The 25,429-nt window shown below is 45.6% G+C and overlaps 1 protein-coding gene across 8 annotated transcripts in view; it reads right to left on the bottom strand.

The window, feature by feature from the left end:
• Positions 1–21,822, bottom strand: part of REEP1 (receptor accessory protein 1) — a 137,001-nt gene extending 115,179 nt beyond the window's left edge. Inside the window, exon 1 of one of the 8 annotated variants that reach the window (XM_061432629.1) lies at positions 21,403–21,822. In XM_061432629.1, the coding sequence (XP_061288613.1) occupies positions 21,403–21,434 (32 nt within the window). In that variant the 5' untranslated portion in view covers positions 21,435–21,822. The remainder of the gene's footprint in view (positions 1–21,402) is intronic. The other 7 variants (XM_061432630.1, XM_061432631.1, XM_061432633.1 and 4 more) reach the window with 7 other exon arrangements.
• Between the last annotated feature and the right edge of the window lie 3,607 nt (positions 21,823–25,429).

Here is a 25,429-nt window from a genome sequence, read left to right as displayed (position 1 = left end):
CCACCAAAGGGGGAGTCCCCACGCCAAGACAAGTTAAAGCTCTAGATGACTTCCAAAATTCCTTCTGATTATACACATGTGGGGTTCAAGGTTCTGTCAATTATTTCTGTTATATTGACTTACCAATTCAGTCCTCTTTCTCCATTCCTACTGCCAAGACTCTGGTTCAACCCTGTTGCTTCAAACTTGACATCGATAGAATTGTTTTCACATCACTTCCACTTTCTAAAAATCTTCACTGGCTCACTCCTGTCTAAAAGCAAAGTCCAATACTTCGACCTCAAATCTACCTTCCCCACTTGAACTCCCCAGACATCCCAACATGAATTCTCAACTTGAGTCAGTCTGGTCCTTCAAACACAGCTGGCACATTTTACCCCCACACCTTAGCCTGGCACATGCCTGCCTCCAGGCAGAAAGGAATCCAAGTGCACCTGGAAGACCACTTGCTCCTCTTTCACACGACCTCTGAGGACCAACCAGCCCAGCCCACAGGGCTCTGGCATCTCCATGAGTCTGACTGCCTGCAGAAGGGCTGGATCCTTGCTCTCTCACTGCCTTCCACTATTGATGATCCTTTCTGGACAGAAAGAATGCTGCAACATCCAAACAAAGACAAATAAAGGCTGTGATCAGAGCCAATGGATAACCATTAAGAACTGGGCAAATTCCTTAACCTTTCTAAGTCTCAGATTGCTCATCTGTAAGACAGAAATAATACTATGCACCTATCCCATCGGACTACTGTCAGGATAAAGTGAAACAACACACACACAGCTGCCCATGCAACATCTTACTTGGAGTACAAACATGTCAATAAAAGTACTCATTTGCAGATTTCCCTGGTGGTCCAGTGGTTAAGACTCCACGCTCCCAATGCAGGGGACCTGGGTTCAATCTCTTATCAGGGAATTAGATTCCATATGCTATAACTAAGAGTGACTAAGAGTTCAAAGGCTAAAGATCCTGCATGCCACAACTAAAGATTTTACATGCTATAACTAAAAAACAACAACTAAAAGATCCTGTTTGCTGCAACAAAGATTGGAGATCCTCATGCTTCAACTAAGACCTGGTGCAGCCAAATACATAAATAAATGTAGTTTTTAAAGTACTTACTTGTATCATGGTTGTGCTGTGCTAAATCGCTTCAGTCCTGTCTGATTCTTTGCAACCCTATGGACTGTAGCCAAACAGGCTCCTCTGTTCATGGAATTCTCCAGGCAAGAATACTGGAGTGAGTTGCCATTTTCTTCTTTAGGGGAACTTCCCAACCCAGGGATCAAAACCTGCATCTCTTATGTCTCCTGCATTGGCATACTGGTTGGATCCAAGTTTTGCCTTTAGGTCTGGGGACCAAGGCACAGATCTGTGTCCCTCCAGAACCAAGCAGCAAACAGCCAATGACTAATCAGGTGACATATGTCATAGGACCCTATAAGCATTTAGCTACCCCTCCCTTCATTTTATGAATGGGGAGACTGGGACCCAGGCAGGTAAAGTGACTCACCCAAGCTCACAGAACTGTTAAGCAGCAGAGCCACGAATGAACTGGGCCATGACTATTTTCTTACATCAAATGTTGAAATCAGTTTGGGCTTTGGTTACCTCACTGGTAAAACAGGGATACTAATGCCTATCTGCCAAGGTTGCTCTGGAAATACTGCATCAGCCTGGTGAGGGAAATGACCAGGTGTACGATGAGCAGTGGTAATCTCCAGCAGCCTTCAGTAACTGGACCAGGTGGGGCTGAGTAGACCCAGGGGCATGTGTCCCAGGGGCAGCCACTGCTCAGCTCAGCTGATGCTGCCCTGCTGAAATCACCCTGGGGCCTCAATTGTCCAAGTCTTCCAGAGAAGACAGAAATCTGGATGTGGCTGCCACAGCTCTCAATTTTAAATGTGGTGAATGACTCAAATTTCAAATACCACAAGGCAAATAAGCACAGGTGGGCTGGTCTCAGCCTGGAAGCCACCATGCTTGTGACTCTGTATCCAACAAGAAGGGCTTCCCTGGTGGCTCAGTGGTAAAGAATCCACCTGCCAATGCAGGAGAAGTGGGTTCAATCCCTGGGTCGGAAAGATTCCCTGGAGGAGGGCACAGCAACCCACTCCAGTATTCTTGCCTGGAGAATCCCATGGACAGAGTCTCATGTAGATGGGTGGGCTACAGTCTGTGGGGTCTCAAAGAGTCAGACATGACTGAGTGACTGAGCATGCATGTACATACCATGGGGTAAAGGAAGGACTGCCCCACAGTGAGTGGGATGGTCCATCTATCATCTGGAAAGCTGTCTCCAAACTGTCTTCCCAGGATCAGAGCTCCCACTCCAAGTGACTTCATCCAGCCACACAGCTCCCAGCCTGGTGAAAGGCCTGCCGCAACCACCGCTGACCTCACCTTGCCCCCAGCCAGCACCAGGTCCTACAGGGAAAGCACCTGCTTGCTCAGAGCCTCATTAAGCTCAAAGAGCTGCCCCCAGGTCAGTGCTGAGCCTCAGTTACATCCGGGAGGAAACTGCAGGGATGGGCTGACCTCAGAGTTTGGAGGCTGCCTCTCCTGAGATGAGGCAAGCGCAGGTTGGGGGAGCAAGCAGGCAGGGCTGGGCTGAGCTGGCCAGGCCAGGAAAGACAGCACCTGGGCTTGTTCAGTTGCTCAGTGGAGTCCAACTCTTTGCGATCCCATGGACTGCAGCATGACAGTCTTTCCTGTCCTCCACTATCTCCCAAACTCCTGGAGTTTGCTCAAACTCATGACCATTGAGACAGTGATGCTATCTAACCAGACAGGTGTGTGACCAAAATCAGGAGAGCAAGATGCTCGCTAGGAGCTTCTGAGGAAGAAGCTTCCTTGTGTCCCACGAAGATACTCAGAGATGCCCTCTTCCTCCTGGACCCGAAAACCCCTAGAAGCTGCTAGAAATCACCATGTGTCCACAAGGGGAACACATTGTTAACATTGGTGTAGGGGAGAGACCAAGAGAATCTGGTGCTGACCCTGGGCTGCTGGATCAAGCCTCATCTGAAGTCAGCCCCACCCTAGACTTTTAAGTTATATGAGCCAGCATGAGTTTTTTTGTGTTTTGTTTTTTTTTTTCTTGGAACCAAAAGAATTCTAACTGCTACACCTTTGAACCTCAAAAATGAGCACCCAAAAGGATATTATTATTTCCAATAGTATCAGACAAGATATTTGGATATTACCCTCCCATTGAAAATAACTAAAAATTCTGGATTTAAAGAAACTGTAAATTTTTTCTTTTTTACCAAGTGATCAAGTTTGGTGGGCTTCCTCAGTGGCTCAGTGGTAAAGAAGCCACATGCCAATGCAGGAGATGTGGGTTCAATTCTTGGATTGTGAAGATCCCCTGGAGAAGGAAATGGCAACCCACTCCAGTGTTCTGGCCTGAGAAATTCTACGGACAGAGCCTGGTGGGCTACAGTCTATGGGGTTACAAAGAGTTGGACATGACTTTGCGACTAAACGACAACGACGACAAGTTTGGTATAATCAATCACGGGACAGCCTGACATTCTGTCCGCTTGACAGAAGGTAGTGGGAAGTGCATCTCACCATCTATACAATGTCTGACTTAAGTCTAACCATGAGGACAAGTCTGACAAGTCCAGAACATCTATATCACAGTCAAGAGTTTCCATAAAGTTGATGGGATTTCCAGGTGGCGCTAGTGGTAAAGAACCCACCTGCCAATGAAGGAAGTATAAGAGATGCGAGTTCAATCCCTGGGTCAGGAAAACCCCTGGAGAAGGGCATGGCAACCCACTCCAATATTCTTGCCTGGAGAATCCCATGGACAGAGGAGCCTGGCAGGCTATAGTCCACAGTGTCTCAAAGAGTTGGACACAACTGAAGTGACTTAACACGCACACGTGGGGGGACTGTTCTAGGTTAGTCAAAGATGCAATAGCCAGATAACATGTGTGAGCTTTAACTGGATCCAAATAGAAACAAGAAAAAAATAAAGAGTTTCTTAAAAACTGGGGTTAATTTGAGTATGGACCACATGTTGGGTGAAACCGTGGAGAGACAGTTGATTTTCTTAAGTATGGAAAAGATTGTTGATTGTATAGAACAGTGAATGGTTCTCAAGCAGGCTCCACAGACTTCTGGGAGACCCCCAAACCCTTTCCAGGGGTTTCTGGGACCCTGTCAGAGGGTTCATGAGGTCAAAACAATTTTAATGACAATACGAAGACATCTGCCTTTTTCACTGTGTTGAATTTGCACTGATGGTGCAAAAACAATAGAGGGTAAAACCACAGCCTTTGCATGAATCAAGGCAATGGCACTAAACCTTGGCAGTAGTGATTGTATTCCTCACCACGACCCAGTAGGGAGAAAAAAAAAAGCCTGTTTCATTTAAGAATGTCATTATGATGAAGCAGAAATCATCAATTTTATTAAATCTTGACTTGGAGTAGAGTTGTTTTTTATATTTTGTGATGAAATGGGAAGTAAGCATTAAGCACTGTTGCATACCAATGTATGATCCCTGTCATGAGGAAAAGCCCTTGGGTCATTGAGTTATGTGCTGATTATCCACTATTTTTCAGGGAACACTATCGCTACTTGATTGACTAACAAACCATGGCTATTCATCTGGCAAGAATGTTTTAGGAAATGAGCCCATTTCTTCAAGAAAAACAAATAAGGTTTGTTGTCAATGGTAAAATTTGATATTTCAAGCAAAGACTAGAATTTTTGAAAATTTTCCTCTCCTACCATGAACTTGACAGTGTCCTAACACTTAAAACACTTTTCTGATGAGATTGATGATGAAATTAATGAAAGTGCTTTTTGACACTGTGTATTTGTCAACATTTAGAAGATCTGCATTTAACTTGGTGAGTCAATAGTTTCTAAATGATTCATGTGTGACATTACAAATAATGCATGGATAAAAGATCCATGAATTTAAAATATGTGGAAGGGGGCTTCCCTGGTGGCTCAGTGGCAAAGAATCTGCCTGCCAAAGCAGGAGACATGGGTGTGATCCCACATGCAGCAGAGCAACTAAGCCCATGCACCACAACTATCGAGCCTGTGCTCTAGAGCTCAGAAGCCACAAACACTGGGCCCATGCGCTGCCACTACTGAAGACTGTGCACCCTAGAGCCTGTGCTCCACAACAAGAGAAGCCATGACGATGGGAAGTCCACACACCGAAACTAGAAACAGCTCCCACTCAACCCAACTAGAAAAAAGCCCGCATAGCAACCAAGACTCAGCACAGCCAAAACTAAACAAATAATTAAATAAAATTTTTAAAAAATCTTAAAATATGTGGAGGGAACAGAGGCCATAAAGTATGACCAAATAGAAATAAGCAGCTAATTAGAGACAGATGTGGAGAAAATTATTCATAAGCAGAGGAGGGACTTCCCTGGTGGTCCAGTAGTTAAGAATCCACCTTGCAATGCAGGGGACATAGGATTCGATCCCTGGTAGGGGAACTAAGATCCTACCTGCTGTAGAGCAACTAAGCCCATGTCCCACATCTATTGAAGCCCATGTGCCCCAAGAAAAGATTTCTCATGACACAAGGAAGATCAGCAACTAAGACCCGATGCAGCCAAATAAATAAAATAAATAATTTTTTTTGAAGTAGTAAAGACAAAACAGGAATCAGAAATAAGAAATGAAGAGATATGGAAGACAGAGTAAGAACACCTCACCATATATCTAATGAGAGCTAGATTTAAAAAAAATTTTTTTAATTCCCTTTTTCCCCCTAATGGGATAATTTGCTTATTGAAGTAGTGATATTAATCTCAATCATAAATATTGCTTTAAAAAAAAAAGGAAAAAAGGAGTGGGGGACAGAAGTAATGTTAACTATCAATAAATTTCAAAAATTAGTAAAATGAATGAACTCTAAACTGACATTGACTCAAGAAAATAGAGAAACTCTAAAATCATCAAAGAAATCAAACAGATATGTTAAGTTTTTCCCACAGAATAATACACCTGGCCCTGATAATTTTACTGGTAAGGTCACTTATTTTACACACAAGAAAGAAATCTAATCTTACACAAATTATTCCAGAGTACAAAAAGGAGGATATATCCGCCCTCCACTTGGTTTATAAGGCTAACATAATCTTTTTAACCAAACCAGACAAGACAGCACAGCTAATATCACTCACAAATATAATTTTAAAAAGAAAAACTAAACATGAATAAATTGAATCTCGGGTTGTTCTAACAACAAAAAAGAAAAATAACTTTATAATCAAATTGCCTTTATCCAAGAAGGCAAAATTGATTAAAGGTAAAACTAATTAATACAATTTGCCACTTAACAAATTAAAGGCCAAAAAAATCATTATCATCTCCAAGGGAGGATCAGATAAAATACCGTATCATTCAATAAAAAAACTCTCAGCAAACTAGGATGAAAACAAAACTTACAACAATAAAGTTTTCTTCACCGTTTAAAGCTTCTTTAAAGTTTTCTTTAAAAGTTTCTGTAAAGTTTTCTTTTTAAAGTTTTCTGAAAACCCTACGGCTAGCACAATACTTTATGGGAAAATGCTGAAGCATTCCTTTTTAAATCAGGAACAAGACAAGAAGGCTTGCTTTCATCACTGTTTTTCATCTTGCACTAGAGATCTTAACCAGGATAGTGAGGGGCAGGGAAAAAGGGGGATAATTACTGGAAAGACACAACACTGCTCTTCTCAGATGGCATGACTCTATCTGGAAAGCCCAAAAAAATCTACAGTTTGACAAGGATGCAGTCTAACAAACAACTGGAAGATGAAAATTTTAATAAGATACCAAATACACAGGCATCAACAAACATCAAGTAACTGGGAATAAATCTAAAAAATGATACATAAGATATTTACATTAAAAATTATAAAATTATATTGAAAATCTTTAAAGACCATAAACACAGATAGAGACCATGTTTATGGATTGGAACACTCAATACCTCAAGAATATCAATGTTACTACAATAAAACCCCCAAAAGATTTTTGAGTGAGCATGTGTATGTCTCTGTGTCTATGCATCTGTGTTATAATTTTAAGATAATTCAAAACATGTATATGGAAGAGAAAGGGCTAAGGTACTTTTGAAGGTAGGGGGGACTTGCCAGGACAGATCCCAAGAATTTTCATAAAATTATGGTAATGAAAACAGTGGTATTGGTACAGGGCCAGACAAACTGTTCAAAGGAACAGAATAAAGAGCCCAGAATAGACTTACACATCATGGAAACTTACTTTATGACAGGCTGGAAATCACAGATGTAAAGAGACAGGACACACTTTATAATAAACGGTGCTATGACAATTGGTTTTCTTTATAGAAAAAAACCTCTCTAGTCCTATTCCACATCATACACCAAAATCATCTCAAAATGGGTTAAGAAATTAATGTGAATGAGAAAACTATTAAACTGATCGCTAGGAACAATAAAGGAGAATAGCATCATGATTTCAGGTAAGTAAGGTTTTCCTAGGACACAAAAAGTATAAATTGTAAATGAAAAAATTGCTAAATCCATTGCAATCACATTAAGAACTTCTGCTTATTAAAACACACCACGAAGAAAATGAAACAATAAACCAGAAACTGGGAGAAAACATGTGTAATGCATAGTGACAGAGGATTAGCATCTAAAATATTTAAAGAACTCCTACAAATCAGTTGGATAAGGATAAGAGAAAAATTGGCAAGACTTAAACAGGCTCTTCACAGAAAAGAGAACATGAATGGGCAATAAACATATGAAAAGATGTTCAACCTCATTAGTATTCAGGGAAATGCAAATTAAAACCTATAATGAGATTCCATTCTGTACCCACCAGACTGGCAAAAATTCCCAAGTGTGACAATAGCAAGAGATGGTAAAGACATGGCACAACTGAAGTAATATATTTCTCTGGAGAAAAACCATTTCAGAAGGCAAATTATAATGAAAAAATGTGGAGACTTGCCAGGCCAGATACCAAGCATTTTCGTAAAAGTTATGGTATCGAAGACAGTGTGATCCTGGTGCAGGGTCAGGCAAGTTGATTAATGAAATAGGATAAAAAGCCCAGGAAGAGACCCATACATCTAGGAAACTTCATTTATGTTATCTGGCCTAGTGAAAGATACATATACCCTATGTGTCAGCCTTTCCATTCTTAAAGAAATCTGTGCACCGGTGCACCAGGAAACACACACAAGAATGTTCACTGCAGAAATCCTTTCCTTTCACAAGCAAAAGAGAAAAACAAAAATCTAGGAAGACCCCAGATGTCTGTAAACAGTGATATATTGATACAATGAAGGTAATTTTCTATGTCTTAAACTGGTTGGCGAGTAAAGGAGCCTTCATTTATTATCCATTACTGTGTATCGTAACCACTTCTTTGTAATCTTTTCTACTGACTCAATAATTACTTTTTACAAATCAAGGAGAATCTGGAAATAGACACAAAGTAAGAACATCAGAGTGTTCTTTCTTTAGGCTATTCTTTTTTTAGATTCTTTTTTTTATGTGGACCATTTTAAAAGTCTTTATTGAATGCTACAATACTGCTTCTGTTTTATGTTTTCTTTCTTTCTTTTTTTTTTTTGGCCCTGAGACATGTGGGATCTTAGTTCCCCAAACAGGTATGGAATCCACACCCCCTGCATTGGAAGGTGAAGTCTTAACCACTGGACTGACAGGGAAGTCCCTTTTTAGGCTATTCTTAACTCCCCTCAGCTTAGCGGCAGCAGAACCAGCAGTTTGGTGGGCTGAATTTTTTTTCCATTGTCCTTAGGCTCCGTTGTGTCCAAGTCTTTGCGACCCAATGGACTGTAGCCTGCCAGACTCCCCTGTCCATGGAATTCTCCAGGCAAGAATATGTGGATTGCCATTTCCTTCTCCAGGGGATCTTCCCAACCCAGGGATCGAACTCCATTCTCCCACATCGCAGACAGATTCTTTACCATCTGAGCCACCAGGGAAGAGGCTGGATTAACTTCTATCAGATGCTGCAGGAGTAATGCTGTTCTAGGAACAATGTTTATGTTAATCTCTCAGCTAAGGGTACAGAGACCATGCAGAATGTGTTTATTTAAACCCTAAATCCATATAAGGACAGGGCCATAGAAGGTTTCAAATTCCCAAGGGAGAGTTTCCCCCTACCAAGAACCCTGGGCAAGACAGACAAACTTCACTGCCATCTTCCTGTGCCAGTGGGTCTATGCTTTTACTGAGGACCCACTCCAGTACTTTTGCCTAGAAAATCCCATGGATGGAGGAGCCTGGTAGGCTGCAGTCCATGGGGTCGCTAAGAGTCGGACATGACTGAGCAACTTCACGTTCACTTTTCACTTTCATGCATTGGAGAAGGAAATGGCAACCCACTCCAGTGTTCTTGCCTGGAGAATCCCAGGGATTGGGGAGCCTGGTGGGCTGCCGTCTATGGGGTCGCACAGAGTCGGACACGACTGAAGCGACTTAGCAGCAGCAGGCTGCAAAATGCCCTTCAAATCTGAGCTATATGCAATGTTCAGCTCTGACTTATTACCCCCACAGACTCAAGGCCCCTCTTTTCTCTACTGAGATACTAAAATCAAGTTAGGCCAGTCCCCCAGGATGGTATATTAAAGATGGCTGCAAATTACTTCTCCCCATCCTATGGAGAGGGAGAGTCTAAACTCTCTCTCTTCAAATCTAGGATGGCCTTAGCAACTTGTTTGGCCAATAGAATGCAGCTGAAATATTGTCCTGGGACTTCTGAGACCAGCTGATGAAAAGTTTTGCAGGGGGCTTCCTTGATGGTCCAGTGGTTAAGAATTCACCTTGCAAGGCAGGGGACACAGGTTTGATCCATGGTGGGGGAATTAAGACCCCAATGAGGTGGAGCAGTTAAGCCCGGGTGGCACAACTAGAAAGTCTGCAAGCCACAAGGAAAGATCCCGTATGACAGTATCATGTGGGATCATGCAGGATCTTTCACTGTGGTGCAGGGACTCTCTAGTTGTGAAACACGAGCTTCACAGTGTGCACGCTTAGTTGTTGTGGGCTCAGTAGTTGCAACATGCAGGCTTAGTTGCTCCATGAAAAGTGGGATCTTAATTCCCCAACCAGGGATTGAACCCACATTGTACTGCACCAAGACCAGCCAAACTCTTAACAACTGAACTACTAGGGAACTCCCTCTTGGACACTCACTTTTGCAGCTCTGAGCTACCATGTAAGAAACTTGACTATTCCAAGGCCTCCATGCTGGAGAAATCACATAAAAAGACCAAGTGGAGAGGTCTTGGAACACATGAAAAGTGAGAGATGGCTAGTCTGCCACTTGTTGCCATTTGCATCATCCCATTTGAGACCCAGATACCACGGGGCAGAAATGAGTTTTGTGGTTCGTGTCCTGCCCAAATTCCTGAACACAGAGCCAGAGGAGATGATAACAAAACGGCTGCTGTTTGAAACTAAATCTCAGGGTAGTCTGTTGTGTGGCTGCTGCAGGACTAGTTTACAGCCCAGCAAAACAGATCTCTCTCTGTCCTGTCTCTTGGCAAATTTCTTACTTAAAAGTCTGGCTATGTTTTTAGGGGATCACTTAGATTTCATCCACAAGTTTTAGAAAAATGTTTCATTCAGTTTTCTTATAGGAGGAGTTTCAGGCTATATAGTTTTCTACACTGCCAGAGGCAGAAGCCAAATCTTTCATTTAACAGATGAGAAAATTGAGGCTTATAGAGGTTAAGCTATGTGTCACAGTCACGAATCAGGGTTCTACAAACCTAGGTTTAAAAAAGGATCTTCTAGCTGTTCTTACCTCCTGGGATGGCCCACATTGAGTCTGTGGAGTGTTTCTCTCTAAATAAATCCACTTCTTACCGATCACTTTGTCTCTCACTGAGTTCTTTCCATGGTAAAATATCAAGAACCCGAGTTTCATTAATTCCTGAGACGAGATGTAGTCTCAATTAAAAGACTGTGGGTTCAAGTCCCAATCTGAGTTATACAGTTTCACTTTGACATCACTTATTCTGATCACAAATCTCAGGGACAGGAGCTCCTCTGTGGGGCATGCAGATGGTGGACAGGGCATGACAACACACCAAGAGGACCTAGTCATCATAAAGAATTTAAAAAAAGATCTTCTAACCCCAGAGGGAATGCAAAGTCATCATTCATATTTTTATCTATTTATTTAAAAATAGAGGCATACGGGATCTTAGTTCCCCTCCTAGGGATCCAACACATGCCCCCCTCACCCCACCCTGCAGTGGAAGCAAGGAGTCTTAACCAGTGGACCACCACGAAAGTCCCTGGATGTTTTTTAAACACCAACTATGAGCTTAGAACCACTCTAGACACTAAAAAAACAGCTACAAGATGAAACAGGAAAAAAGTCTCAAAACAAACCATGGAGATCATATCCTAGTAGAGAGATTGGCCAGAAACAAGAAAAGAATTAAAAGCTAGTTTCCAGTAGGGATGAGAGCACAGAGGTGTGGGTGGGGGATATCTTGGAGAAGGTGATCAAAAGAGGCCTCTTCTAAATACATGACATGTAAGCAGAGACGTAACAGAAAGAGGGAAAGGGCCATGCGTGATCCAGGACAGTGTGTTCAGGGCCATGGCCCATCCACTCCAGGGTGTTCTGGGCAGAGGGCACAGCAAGTGCAAAGGCCTCTGGCTGAGGACAAGCTTGTCACCCTCCAGGAACAACGAAGATGATGGAACTGAGTGAGCGATGGGCGAGCAGTACCAGGTGAGGTCAGTGCAGTGGGCAAGGGCTGGGCCTTGCTGAGTCTTGTTGAGAATGGGGAGGAGTCTGAATTTTATTCTCTGTGTGACGGGAGATCTTTAGACAGTTTTTAAACAATAGGGGAAAGCTATGATCTATTTTATTTTATTTTTTGAAATCTTTTCCCTGAATAAATTATACTCCAATAAAAATTACTTTTAAAAAGGAATATATAATTTTTAAAAAAGGAAAAAATATTTTCCTTTATAATATTTATTGAAGTATAGTTTTTTTTTTTTAATTTATTTGGCTGCACAGGGTCTTAGTTGTGGCACACAGAATCTTTTAATTATAGTGGGACCTCTTTAGTTGCGGCATGCAAACTCTCAGTTGCGGCATGTGGGATCGAGTTCCTTGACCAGGAATCAAACCCAGGCCCCTGCTTTAGGAGCATGGAGTCTTAGCCACTGGACCACAAGGAAGTTTCTATTGAAATATAGTTGATTTACAATAATGTGTTAGTTTCTGGTCTATGGCAAAGTGATTCAGTTATATAAATATATGAGTGTGTGTATGTTATATGTATGTGTGTGTATTCTTTTTCATATTATTTTCCATTATGGTTTATTACTGGATACTGAATATAGTTCCTGTGCTATATGGTAGGTTCTTGTTTATATATATATAAGTTTTATTTTTTGGCCACATTGTGCCATACATGGGATCTTAGTTCCAAAACCAGGGAACAAACCCATGCCCTCTGCAGTGGAAGCATGGAGTCTTAACTGCTGGACTGCTAGGGAAGTCCCAAGACCTCCTTTTAAAACTATCCAACAGGATAAAGAAAACAGGTCAGAAGGAGAGAGAAAGATTTTTCTACTGTGAAGAGGTAAAGGAGTATGTTAGCACTGTCCTGATAGCAATAGGAAAAAAAATCCCATCTCACCCCAACTTTAACAAAAAAAGGCCATGTAGAGGTTTGCAAAGCTGGTAAGGATTCATTCATTCAACATATATGGTGGTCACTGGGGCTGACTACAGATATTTCGTGAGATTGAAAATCTCCACCCAGTTGAATTCAGGCTTGGTCATATAATCTTCTTTGGCCAATGAAATGTGAGCAGAAATGACACATGTTACTTCTGGTTAGAGGTACTTTAGAGCTGGTACATGACTCTCCATTTTCTTTCCGTACTCCAGTGAATCCTGGTGCCTTATGTTGTAATAATAGCACCTGGAGACAAAAAATACTCAGTCAGCCTGAGCCTCTGGTGATGACCATGAGCAGAGTGCCTCTGCCAACCCACAGCGAACAGGCAGCATAAAACAAGAAATAAATCTTTGCTGTCTCTAGCCACTGGGATTTAAGGGTTATTGCTGCAGCATAACCCAGTCCATCCTTACCACTACAATAAACGTTTAATTCACACAAGCACTACTTGGGACTGCCCTGGTGGTCCAGTGGTTAACACTCTGAGCTCCCAATGCAGGGAATGCAGGTTCGATTCCTGGTCAAGGAACTAAGATCTCACATGCTGCAAGGCACAGCCAAAAAAAACTACAAGCACTATCGAAGGCCTTCATTGTAGGATGTGGGACAGATCAAGGAATCAAAGGAGGAGCTGCAGGAACCAGAGCCTGAGAAACCAGAATCAAGACTCTGGTGCCAGCTTCCTGTTTTCTATTCCTGCATCTCATCCCTATTTACCTCTGCTTTGCCATAATTACCTTCTTCGATCTCTACGCATTCTTCTCGTGCCGGCTAGCCACCAGCAGTCCCACCTTCATATCTTTCCAGTTCTAGGTCCCCCAGGCAAGTCTATTCTCTCTCAGCTTCAAATCAAGAAACCCTGGGGAAGGTCTAGGGGTTCCATTTGGGTTACATACCCACCCCTGAACCAATCTCTGTGCCCACGAAAATGTGCAGCTCGGCCTGAGTCACTGCCCCCGTCCACAGTGGAGTGGAGTAGAGGGAGGTAGGATAGGGTATGTTACCAAGTGGGAATGGGAAACATGTTTTGAAGCCCAAAGTGCCATCCATATCCCTAAAGGAAGTGGAAAGGATATGAGTGTACAAGTACATGAGAGAAGCCAAGGGAGAATGTAACTGAGCTGAGGCTGTGAGAGGCAAAGGAAAGCATGGCATACGTGTGATCACCCGAAGAGGACAGAGGCAGACTACAGAGCCTCGGGCTGGACAGCTCCCTATGCTGGTATCAAGGAGGCATCTGTGGTGTAGTGCTGCCACGTAACTGACAAAGCCTGGTGGAGACAGGACATGAGGAGTGGATGTTAAGTCAGATAAAGGATGTTGCTCTCTGTTTACTAATTTAGGGAACAGTGGGATGGATCTTCCATGATGGGGAACAGGCTAAGTTTGGAAGAGCAAATACTGAACTAATCTGTATGCTCCATTACCATCTTCCCTACATGAATCCTTATTGGTCTCCTTCACCAGTGAGCCCAACTCAGGTTTATACCCCATCTCAAGACTGGTCCCAGGCAACCTCCTGTCAATTATAAGAGATGAAACCCACCGGCCATCCTGGTTGAGGTATGCATACCAGGCTTGGGAGCTATAATATCAGGTTACCTGTCCAGATTCTTTCAGACACCCCTCCTGTGTACCAGATACTTGGTTCTTTATATTTACTTTTTCTCTATAAATCAAAGGAAAGGCCCCCAGGGCAACTGAAATTAACCAAAGGGAAAACAATGCACTTCTGTGTGAAGATGGGTGAGATCTGAAAGTTCAGAACAAACCATAAGTATGTAACTATCCAACTTCCAATCCATCAGGGCCTTCCCAAGGCCCAGAAGTGAGAGGAAAATATTCTCTTGGCCCAAATGCAAACTCTCTTAACACTTGTTGGTTCTTGGAAAAATTTCCACAGACACCAAGAATCCTGGTCACCAGTTGGGCATGTGCATGGCTCTTTGTTGGCAATAAAATTCCAAAGATGCCAGGGACTTCCCTGGTGGTCCACAGGCTAAAACTCTGTGCTCCCAACGTAGGGGACCCAGGTTCAATCCCTGGTTGGGGAACTAGATCCCACTAGGCTGAAGCTAAGACCTGGCACTGCCAAATAAATAAACAAAAATAAATATTTTTTAAAACTTCCAAAGGCTATTGCACAGTCAAGTCTACCCCACCTCCCACCCTCTTGAAATCCCTTGGACAACACACTCACATACACACACACACACAATACAAAATAACAACCTTTCCAGGTGGCTACTTGAGGGCCTGATCCTCCCTTCTCTCATTCTACGCAGGGCTCATTTTCCGTGCAGATAATATATACCCCAAAAAGGACAGCTCGCTTAAGAGGAAGGGGAGGACTAAGCCATTACTAGCTCGGTGAGACTGTCACTTGTCAGCTACCCTTCAAATTAAGACCCAGCAGGAAGAAGGGCACAAAAGCTACTTCCCAGCAGGCAGGCAGGATTAATAAACAAAAATCAGGGCAACAGAATCTAAGCTGATATTTTTCACTTCCTTGCGGATACTTGCCCCTGTTTATAAACAAACATGGTGCATATGGGCCAGCTGGGGGATCTGGGGAAAAGGAAGGGGCCCAGAGGAGCAATGGCTCTTGGAATGTCACCAAGAATGATGCTGGTCAAAAATCTTGTCTCATAGACCGGGAGCTGGAGAAGGGCATGGCAACCCACCCCTGTAGTTTTGCCTGGAGAATCCCATGGACAGAGGAGTCTGGTGGACAACAGTCCATGGGGTCGCACAGAGTCAGACACGATTTGGCTACTAAACAACAACAGGCCGGAAGCAGGGCCCTAGCGTGGGTATGAGTTGCCCTCAGGACCCTGCCGGCAGGTCAGATCAGCACTTGGACTAGAACCTGGCATCCTTCCTCTCAACAGTCCAGCTGAAACGTTCACCAGGCTGCTACCCTGTGCCACACCCAGTGCCAGGAGCGAAATCATTAACCCACCTGAACCCTCCATTAACAGGATCACATTTCTGCATTCTACTTTTCAGAGCAGGCCCCAAAGAAAAAAGCTTATATTTAAGAGTGTATGATTTTTTCTTTTTTCCATTTGTGTTGCAATAGTTGGGGAATATCTCGAGGACAACCCACATTCCTTCCAGACTCCTCTACGTGTCTATTCCCGACCCAGAGCATACAGAGCACACTCCAAATCCCAACCCTAGGACTCAGCTAGATCTTCAGCTATCAATCCAAGACTCTGTTTTAAACATCAGACTTTCACTTTCTAAAAACTAACATTTTTTTAAAGATGTGCAACGTGGAAAAGTGGCATTTTTCAGCACGTGTGTGTGTGCTTGGTTGCTTAGTCATGTCCAACTCTTTGTGACCCCATGGACTGTAGCCCACCAGGCTCCTCTGTCCATGGGGTTTCTCCAGGCAAGAATACTGGAGTGGATTGCCACGCCTTTCTCCAGGGGATCTTCCTAACCCAGGGATTGAACCCAGGTCTCCCGCATTACAGGCGGATTCTTTACCATCTGAGCCAATAGGGAAGCCAAAGAATATTGGAGTGGGTAGCCTAACCCTTCTCCGGGGGATCTTCCTGACCCAGGAATTGAACCAGGGTCTTCTGCATTGCAGGTGGATTCTTTATCAGCTGAGCTACCAGCGAAGTCCATTTTTCGGCATAGCTATTGGTTATTTAAAATTATTGGTGAATTAGGACTCTCTTTTTCCCCATGCAATGAGTTGGAGTTTTGGTCTACTAACCCAGTAAATGGCTTCCTTGGTGGCTCAGTGGTAAAGAATCCGTCTGCCAATGCAGGAGACTAGGGTTCAATCCCTGGGTCAGAAAGATCCCCTAGAGTAGAAAATGGCAACCCACTCCACTATTCCTGCCTAGAAAATCCCATGGACAGAGGAGCCTGGCAGGCTCCAGTCCATGGAGTCACAAGAGTCAGACACAATTTAGTGACTAAACCCCAACAACCCAGCTAAGTGGTAGGAAGCTCTGGATCCATTTAGCCAACAGCCTGGGTCTCAGACAAAATTCTGTCCAGGGACTTTCTGAGTGGTCCAGTGGCTAAGACTCTGAGCTCCCAATGCAGGGGGCCCAGGTTCAATCCCTAGTCAGAGAACTAGATCCCACATGCTGAACTAAAGATTCCACGTGCCACAACTGAGACCAGGTAATCAAATATATAAATAAATATCAAAAAAATTCTGTCCAGAGACAAGGAGGCAACACCTGCTCCTTGGAATAAAAGCTTCAAGACAATGCATTCCCCCAAGAAGGTACAGAGGATGCTCTTTGTGGCCCCAACTCCCCCCAGTGCACACGAACTTACCCTCCACAGTTTGAAATTTGTTCACACCTAGGCCTTGAGTGGTTTGGAAAGAAAACAAAGTATTTTAAAGAAGGCAAGCAGCCCAGGACTAAATGAGCTTCCGTGTTCCACGCAGTTATCAACCAGGTTTTAACAAAGCCAACTTTGTTGTTGTTGCTGTTTAGTTGCTAAGTCATGTCTGGCTCTTTGAGACCCCACAGACTATAGCCCACCAGGCTCCTCTGTCTGTGGGATTTTCCAGGCAAGAATACTGGAGTGGGTTGCCATTTTCTCCTCAGGGGATCTTCCCGACCCAGGAGTGGAACATGCATCTCCTGTACTGCAAGAGGATTCTTTACCACTGAGCCATCAAGGAAGCCCTAAGGGCTACCTTGCTACTGCACTAATATTTCTTCCTTAATTCTTCCTAGCTAAGTGAAGGGACTTAAAAGGAAGACAGCTGGCAAGAGAGAAGGATCTCAAATCGGTTCCTGTTTCAAGAGCTTTGCCCATTGGACACAAGCCTGTGCCAATGCCCACTAACCTCCGTCCCCAGAGAATAACCCTGACCAGCTCCCTGGCTTATCCCAGGGCCTCTGACCTCATTCAACACAACCAACATTTACTGAGGGCACTGCGGTGCCAGGGACTTCACAAAAGAGCCTTGGGAGGGGGCAAGAGGTGGGAGAGGAAGAAAAGCCACCACCACTGCCCTCAAAATGCTCACAGTCCATGGCAACACAGACAGCCACAAACACAGCTGGCTGTCCCCAGACACCATCAGCTTGTCTTGACGCCTCTGGTTGGAAGGAAGATACTCCCTCCCCATTCTCAGAACACAGCGATAGGTCTTCCTTACACATTCTTTGATGTGACAGAGGCTTACCAAATCATGAAAAGATTGCTTACAGGAAAAGGGACTTGTGGACAAAATCATAGGACTTCATACTAGAAGTCTTGAAAGCTTGAATGACATCATTTTAGGTCAAGGGCTGGCAGAGGTGGAAAAAGCACTGACCCCAAAATCCAGTACCTGTGTTTTTCTCCAGCTCACCTCCTGCCCTGAGGCAAAGCACACTTCACTAAGAGTTTTACAGATGAGGGAAGGACTGGTTCAGCAGTTTTTATCAGCAGTAAAACCCACATAGTTTCCAAATTACATTTGATCCAGAACCCCAATATATAAAACAAAGAAAAGGGATCAGGGCTGCAAGCCCAGAGCCAACCCACTAATGCTAGGTGGCCACCAGGGCAGCCAGTTTGAAATCTGTAGGAATAACATCTGAAAGCTCCTTCCAGAATTTGTACATCCTCGCTTGGAGGACAGAAGGAGGGGATTCTCGTTGACTGAATGCTTTCAGTGGTCCCTGACAATTTATCAGTCAAGGATCATTGAAATCTCTGCAACAGTAACATGAGTTCAACTAGTGTTTGTGAACTAGTATCTCCTTGGATCTGAGCTGTGAACTGGGATGTTGGCAAGAGGCAGAATTGGGTTTTGAACCAAGGGTTTTCTGGCTCCAAACATGGGATTTCTACTCTTTGCTAAGGGGTGTGTGGAAATGTGGGCGGAATCAATAATCTCCTTGAATGGTAAATACAAGCATACGTGCATATGTATATTTGTACATACCTAGGAAAACACATCTTGACAAATATACCTCTTAAAATTATCATTAGCTGGGCTTCCCAGGTGGCGCTAGCAGTAAAGAACCTGCCTGCCAATTCAGGAGACAAGAGAGGCGGATTTAATGGGTGGGTAGGGAAGATCTCCTGGAGGAGGGCAAGGGAACCCACTCCAGTATTCTTGCTTGGAGAATCCCATGGACAGAGGAGCCTGGTGGGCTACAGTCCTCGGGGCAGAAAAGAGTCAGACACAATTGAAGTGACTTAGCACACACGCACATATGGTAGCCATGTAGATGATTTATAGTCTATATGGTCTATATTTTCTAATTTTCCTATAATGAATAGGTATTTTTATACAAAACAGGTACTGCTTATTAAAATGGTTTTAACAATTCACAAATGACACATGTTGGATTTCTGCAGAATTGGGGGCTGGAGGGATAGGTGGTATCTCTGAACTTTTGGAGTTGACAGTGGGAATAACAACCCCACATTCCAAAAACTCCCCCTTGGAGTAGAGGGCCCTGGGCTAAGGAGCACTTCTCATGGTCATTTAACAGCTGGGGAAGGAGAGGGTGGGATGAATTGAGAGAGCAGAATGGACATATATACATTACTATGGCTCAGACGGTAAAGAATCTGCAATGCAGGAGACCTGGGTTCCATCCCTGGGTTGAGAAGATCCCCTGGAGGAGGGCACGACAACCCACTCCAGCATTCTTGCCTGGAGAATCTATACGGACTAAGAAGCCTGGTGGGCTACAGTGCATAGGGTTGCAAAGAGTTGGACATGACTAAGCGATTAAGCACACATATGTAAAACAGCTAGTGGGAAGCTGCCGTATTACACAGGGAGCTCAGGCCAGTACTCTGTGATGACCTAGAGGTGTGGAAGGGAGGGGGCAGGGAGGGTCCAGAGGGAGAGGATATTTGTGCACTTATGGCTGATTCATCTTGTTGTACAGCAGAAACCAACGTAACACTGCAAAGTAATTATCCTTCAATTAAAAATAAATAAACAAACAAAACATTCTCTGAAATGAAACTGTTCACTTCTGGGAAGTGTGGTTATTTTTGAAAATAACAAGTCCCCAAGACCCCACCCAAACCTATGCCTCTCTTCTCCACTCCTCTCAGGGGCCTCATATATAAGCTGAGGGTGCTAATAAAATTAAAGATGGTCACACGGACCCCTTATGACACATGGACCTCAGAAAGCCTGGCTCCTCAGTGTTCCAGCCCCAGCCCAGCAGGACCTATGGAGAGTGAGCCCTCCAGCCTGGCCAACTCAACTCTCTGGCCCCACCCTGAAGTCCCCCCAGAAGCCACTTGAAAATATGACAATCACAGCACTACTTCAGAAAAAAACAAACAAACAAAAAACCACCCAGAAGGCAAGACAGGCCTTGATCGGGCACAAGGTGGGGCCAGCCACCGTGCCAGCCACTTCCCTGGGTTATTCATGCCAGCCCTGCCCGCAGAAATCTTCTAAATATTTAACATGCCACCTCTAGGTACAGCACAAACCCCCAGCAGGCGGCAACAGCTGCAAGGACAGGCCCGCAAGGAATGAACAACTCGGGGGGCTGAAAGGCACATGCACTGGCTTTGGGAGGAAAGCCCAGAATGGTGGCCGGGAGACAATGCTGAGTACTGCTTCCCAAAGCGGCCCCTGACCGGCTTCTTTGAAAATCAGGAAAGAAGGGTAGGAGATGGGAGGTGTTCCTAAACGTGGAGGGTGATGGTGCAGAATCAACCGGAGTCGGGAGCCCCTCTTTCTCAGACAAAGAAAAAAACAGAATCGCACCACCTGGCCCCCCTTCCCAGACCAATTTCACCCCGGTTCCCTAAGCAGGTGGCAAATCTGACTCAGGAGAGGCTGGTCAACGAAGGGGAGGAACTCGAATAGATGGCTCTGTCTACCTCCAAAGGAGGGCAAATCCACGAGAGAAGGAAATCTTCAAAGGTCTAGTCAGCTCTGGGGCTTGTCAGAACAGAAAACGCCCCCCACGCCCACCCGCGATGACTTCACGCAGGCCTCACCCCGGATGACTCTGCGCTCTCCTGCAAGGCCGAGGAGGTGTCATCGCCACCGTCAGGGTGGCCGTCTGTCACTTGGAAATTTCCCGGAGATACCTGTCTATCTCTCTCCTTCAAACCCCCCGCCAAAGGACTCAGACAAGGGGACGCGAGATTCAGAGGTGTCCTTCTCCGTCCCACTTCCCTTGGCCGCTGTCAATTTGAGAACCCTAAAAAGGAGTCTTTTTCAACCCCCTGGGGAGCCCCGCCTCTGCCTCTCTGCCCTTCTCCACGACTACCCCTCCAGGCAGCGCCCAGGCTCTGCTGTCAATTTCACCCGACAAAAGCGTAGCGGCGGGGCGATCCCAGGCCAGCGTTTCTCCCCCAAGAAGAGGGACGCGTGTCCCCGCGGCGCGCCCACTCGGGGCCTCTACCAAGCCCATCAAGCGGGGGAACAAAGCGGCCGGGCGCGGCGACACGCGGCCCCCGGCGCAACCCCGTGCGCCCCAGCCCTAGCGGCCCCACCCGCCGGTCCCCGGAGCCCCGGGCCCGGCCCCGCAGGGCAGCAGCCGCGTCCTGCGCCGCCCGATCGCCCGCGACCTCGGCAGCTACTGTACCTGCTAAATTTAGCGGCCGCCGGGTATTAATAGCCGGAGCCACCCGGGCCGGCGTTCTGCAGGGGCGCGCGCAGCCCCCGGGGCCGGCGGCGGCGAAGGAGGGAAAGGAAGGAAGGAAGGGACGCGGGGAAGGAGGCCACTTACACCACCAGCCTGGAGATGATCCATGCCACCATGGCGGGGGCCGGGCGGGCGTAGCTCTGCAACGCGGGGCGGCTCGGCTGCGGCGCTCCGGGCACGTCCGTCCGCGCACGGCCGCCGCCGCCAGACTGAACGCGCCCGCCGCCCTGCCCGGCGCTCGCGCGTCGGCGCAGCCGCGGCACGTTCCGGCGGCGGCCCCAGCCCCCCGGGGCACCGCGGGCCCGCGGCGATTGGGCGGCGAGCGGCTCGGGCAACCGCGGGACCCGCCCCGCCCCGCTGGCCCCGGGTCCCCCGTTAAATTCGGGCGGTTCCTCAGCGCGCCCCGGTGCCCCCGCCGTTCACAAGGGGACCCTGCGGTAGCCTAATCGGCAGGACAGAGACCCCGGGGCCGCCCCACCCTCTGTGCTCCGGGGGATAAACTGAGGCGTGGACTTTGGGAATCTGTGTCCACCTGTTCTGATTGGAATACAGTCATCCCTTGCCCGGATACAGCGCTGGCCTCGTACATCTGACTGCTCCAATTGTCCCCCCGCAAGGCGTTATCTGTCTAAGAAACAAATCTGGGCCTGTGTCTCCTGTGGTTAAAATGCTGAAGAGTTCCTACAAAATCTGGTCTCTGCCTACAAACTCACAGCTACCACCATGGCCCAGATCCCCGCTCCGGGCCTTTTTACTTCAGGCATTTTGGACTTAGACCACGTTGTCCCCTTTCCCCGGTTTATACACTCCATGCCTTGTCTCCTTCTTCAAGGCTCAGATAAGGGTTATTTCCTAAGGACAGCTTTTCCTGGAGGCTGCTCCAGCGTCTCTGTGTCGAAGTGGCTCCAAGTGACCCGGAGGAAGAGAGAAGCTGGTATTGCCTAGCGCCAGTGCCCTGTGGAGCCATTTTGGAGTCTTAAGCAAAAGGGAAAATATGCATCTAGAGCGTTTGTTTTGTTTTTAAACATTGCACTAAATGTGATTTATCTTGATAACTGCGTCTTGTGGCACGCCCTTACATTTTGCCACTGAAAAAGTGCCTTAACCTTCTCACCCAAATCCTGGCCTTTACAGATGTGCTCCCTGGTACATTGTTCCACGTGAGCTTGAAAAATCTTTGTCTACTGCGCCTGCCCTTGGCTGCTGCTTTCCTCACTGCCTCCATGGTGCCTTCTGAGAGCCTCTTCTTTGCTGATGCGATGTCATGTATAATTCAGTGTCAGATGCCAGAGACACAGAAAAGAGCCAGCTTGAAGCCTTCTTTAAAGGAAACTTGCCCAAGACAGCTCCCTAGCAGAGGAGAGGAGACCTCAGACCTTGGAAAGAGGCTGGAAACGTTCCTTCAGAGGGAGCAGAGAGACAGCGAGGGTGAGATACAGGCAGAAAAAAGACCTTGCTCACAATAAGGGAACAGGAGACAAGACATTCTCTATGATAAGGGGTCTCCAAAGAGCGCATGGGCTTTCCCAGGTGGCTCAATCAATGAAGAATCCGCCTGCAATGCAGGAGACCTGAGTTCGATCCCTGGGTTAGGAAGATTCTCTGGGGAGGGAAATGGCAGCCCACTCCAGTATTCTTGCTGGGAAATCCATGGACAGAGGAGCCTGATGGGCTACAGTCCACAGGATCACCAGAGTCGGACACAACTTAGCATCTAAACCACCAAAGAACCCATAAAATACCTGTAATAGAGTTGTTGTTGTTTTAATGCTGTTTTGACCCAGGTTTGAGGCCCAGCAGGGACTAGTCAGTTTCCCTTCATCGGCAGCCAAATAAGTCCACACCCCACCACCTGCCTTATCAGACTCTGGCACAGGCCACCATAACCCAGCTTATCACTCTGGGGCCAAGTACCAGATGGCCAGGGACAGCTTCTATGTCCTCGAGCCCACCGAAATTATTCAAATTAGCCAGTCCTAAACCTGTTTATCCTGCCTTGCTTTTTCCTTCCCACGGAAACCACGATTTCCCTCCGTCTGTCTGCCTTGTCATCCACCCCCCTGTTTACAGTGAGTAGCCCTATGCGTGGGGGTGCTCTGTCCAGGGAACCGTGAGTATAACAAAGCTGTAAACCTTTCTGCTTTCTCCCTCCTGATCCAGCCTCATCATACCTGACTCAAGGTACTGTGGTGAACATAGTTGTTGTTGCTCAGCTGCTAAATCATGTCTGACTCTTTGTGACCCGTGGACTGTAGCCCACCAGGCTCCTCTGTCCATGGGATTTCCCAGGCAAGAATACTGGAGTGGGTTGCCATTTCCTTCTGCAAGGGATCTTCCCAGATCAGGGATTAAACGGATGTCTCCTGCATTGATAAATGGATTCTTTACCACTGAGCCACCAGAGAAGCCTGGTACCCCACAGGAGAAAGCTTGGAATACCTACTAGACAGATCAGGACAGTACCAAGCTAATAGGAATTTCCTCCATCCCCTCCCTGCACCCAGGTCAGAAAATGCTGTTAGTGGTGTTGGGGGGTGGATATGGAAGGAAAATTGTAGTTTAAAGAGAGACTTCTGGTGGGAAATTAGAGAAGCTGGTCACATGCTGTTTCTCTCCTAGTTGTTTTTGTTGTTTAGTTGCTAAGTCGTGTCCAGCTCTTTTGTGACCACATGGACTGTAGCCCTCCAGGCTCCCCTGTCCGTGAGATTTCCCAGGCAAGAATACTGGAGTGGGTTTGCTAATTCTTCCTCCTGGGGATCTTCCCGGCCCAGGGATTGCACCTGCGTCCCCTGCATTGGCAGGAGGGTTCTTTACCATTGAGCCACCAGGGAAGCCCTTCTCTCCTGAAGATGCCCCCCATTCCTAGTAATAGAATTATCAGGTTTGACTGATGCACACAACTGGACATTTTCATTAATGAAATGAGACTGTTCTTGGGATTAAAATATTTGAAGATCTTTCTTTTATCTGAAGAGTACCAAAAAGCTAGTGGGACCAACCAGATTTCATTCAAGGGTTGGGAAAAAAAAAACAAAAAACAAACATGTTCAACAGTACAAACAGGTAGCGGAGGGGAAAGAACACAGAGAGAAGAAAGTTGCTTTTCTATTTCTATCTCTTTCAGGGTAACTGTTACATATGTTAACTCTCTCCTTCATAGACTCCTTCCAGTTTGTCCTTGACCCTGGAAAACTTCAGGCCAGGGGAATAGATAGAGCCTTTGAAACAATGAGACTCTTGCAGCCCTATCAGCTGGTTAGCTTTAAGTTATTTTTCACATGAATTGCTGTTGCTGTGGATACTTAGGTGGATACTTAAAATCTGTTTCCCCCCTGTACCCTTTCTTCTGGGAAGATCAATCCATTTTGCATTGAGGAGTGATTTTCCCCATCCTCCAATCTTTTTTTTTTAATTTTCCGCCCTTCAAATGTCATTTTCTCACAGGTCCTGTCCTTGCTACCTTGACTGGCCACGGGTGAGCACTGGGCACAAGCTGAGCCAAAGTTCTCCCCTGGGATTTTTAAAGTTGAAAATAGGAAAGAGAGACTTCAATTTTTCATCCATTTATATGAAATTCTAGTCAAAACAAAACCTTTGGCTCTGCAAATTCTAGCTTTCTCCCTAAACTATCAGAGTAACAGAAAATACATCAGTGTTTCCCAGACGCCAGGAATGGGGAAAGGGAATTGACTGCAAAAGGTCAAGAAGGAACTTTTGGGTGATGAAAAAAAATTGACAATGATAGCATTTTCAGTGAGAAATATCAAGACAATATAGTGCACTTTTCATAAAGCTAATGTATGCCATCTAAAGACCATCTCTTATTCTGAGATTGTCTTTTATACCTTTGGGGTTCCTAATATGTCCTTTCTTTTATGACATCATGGTGATAGCAATTAGTGGTTGTTATTTTTTTAATGTCCTTCCTGGCAAAGTAAAGAACTACCAAACTAATGCCATTCCCTTCAGTTTCTTCCTTTTTTCTTTTTTTTCAAGTGTCACTGTTGCTTGAAATTCAAAAGTCCAGGGGCCATTGCTCTGCCCTAGTCCTTGGGTATCATGGACTCAAGAGGTGCATAATTGGACACTTGACATTGTTGTAGGGTTTTGC

The sequence above is a fragment of the Bos javanicus genome, chromosome 11 (assembly GCF_032452875.1).
Source record: "Bos javanicus breed banteng chromosome 11, ARS-OSU_banteng_1.0, whole genome shotgun sequence".
Taxonomy (NCBI): domain Eukaryota; kingdom Metazoa; phylum Chordata; class Mammalia; order Artiodactyla; family Bovidae; genus Bos; species Bos javanicus.
This window is presented reverse-complemented; position numbering and strand designations above follow the sequence as displayed.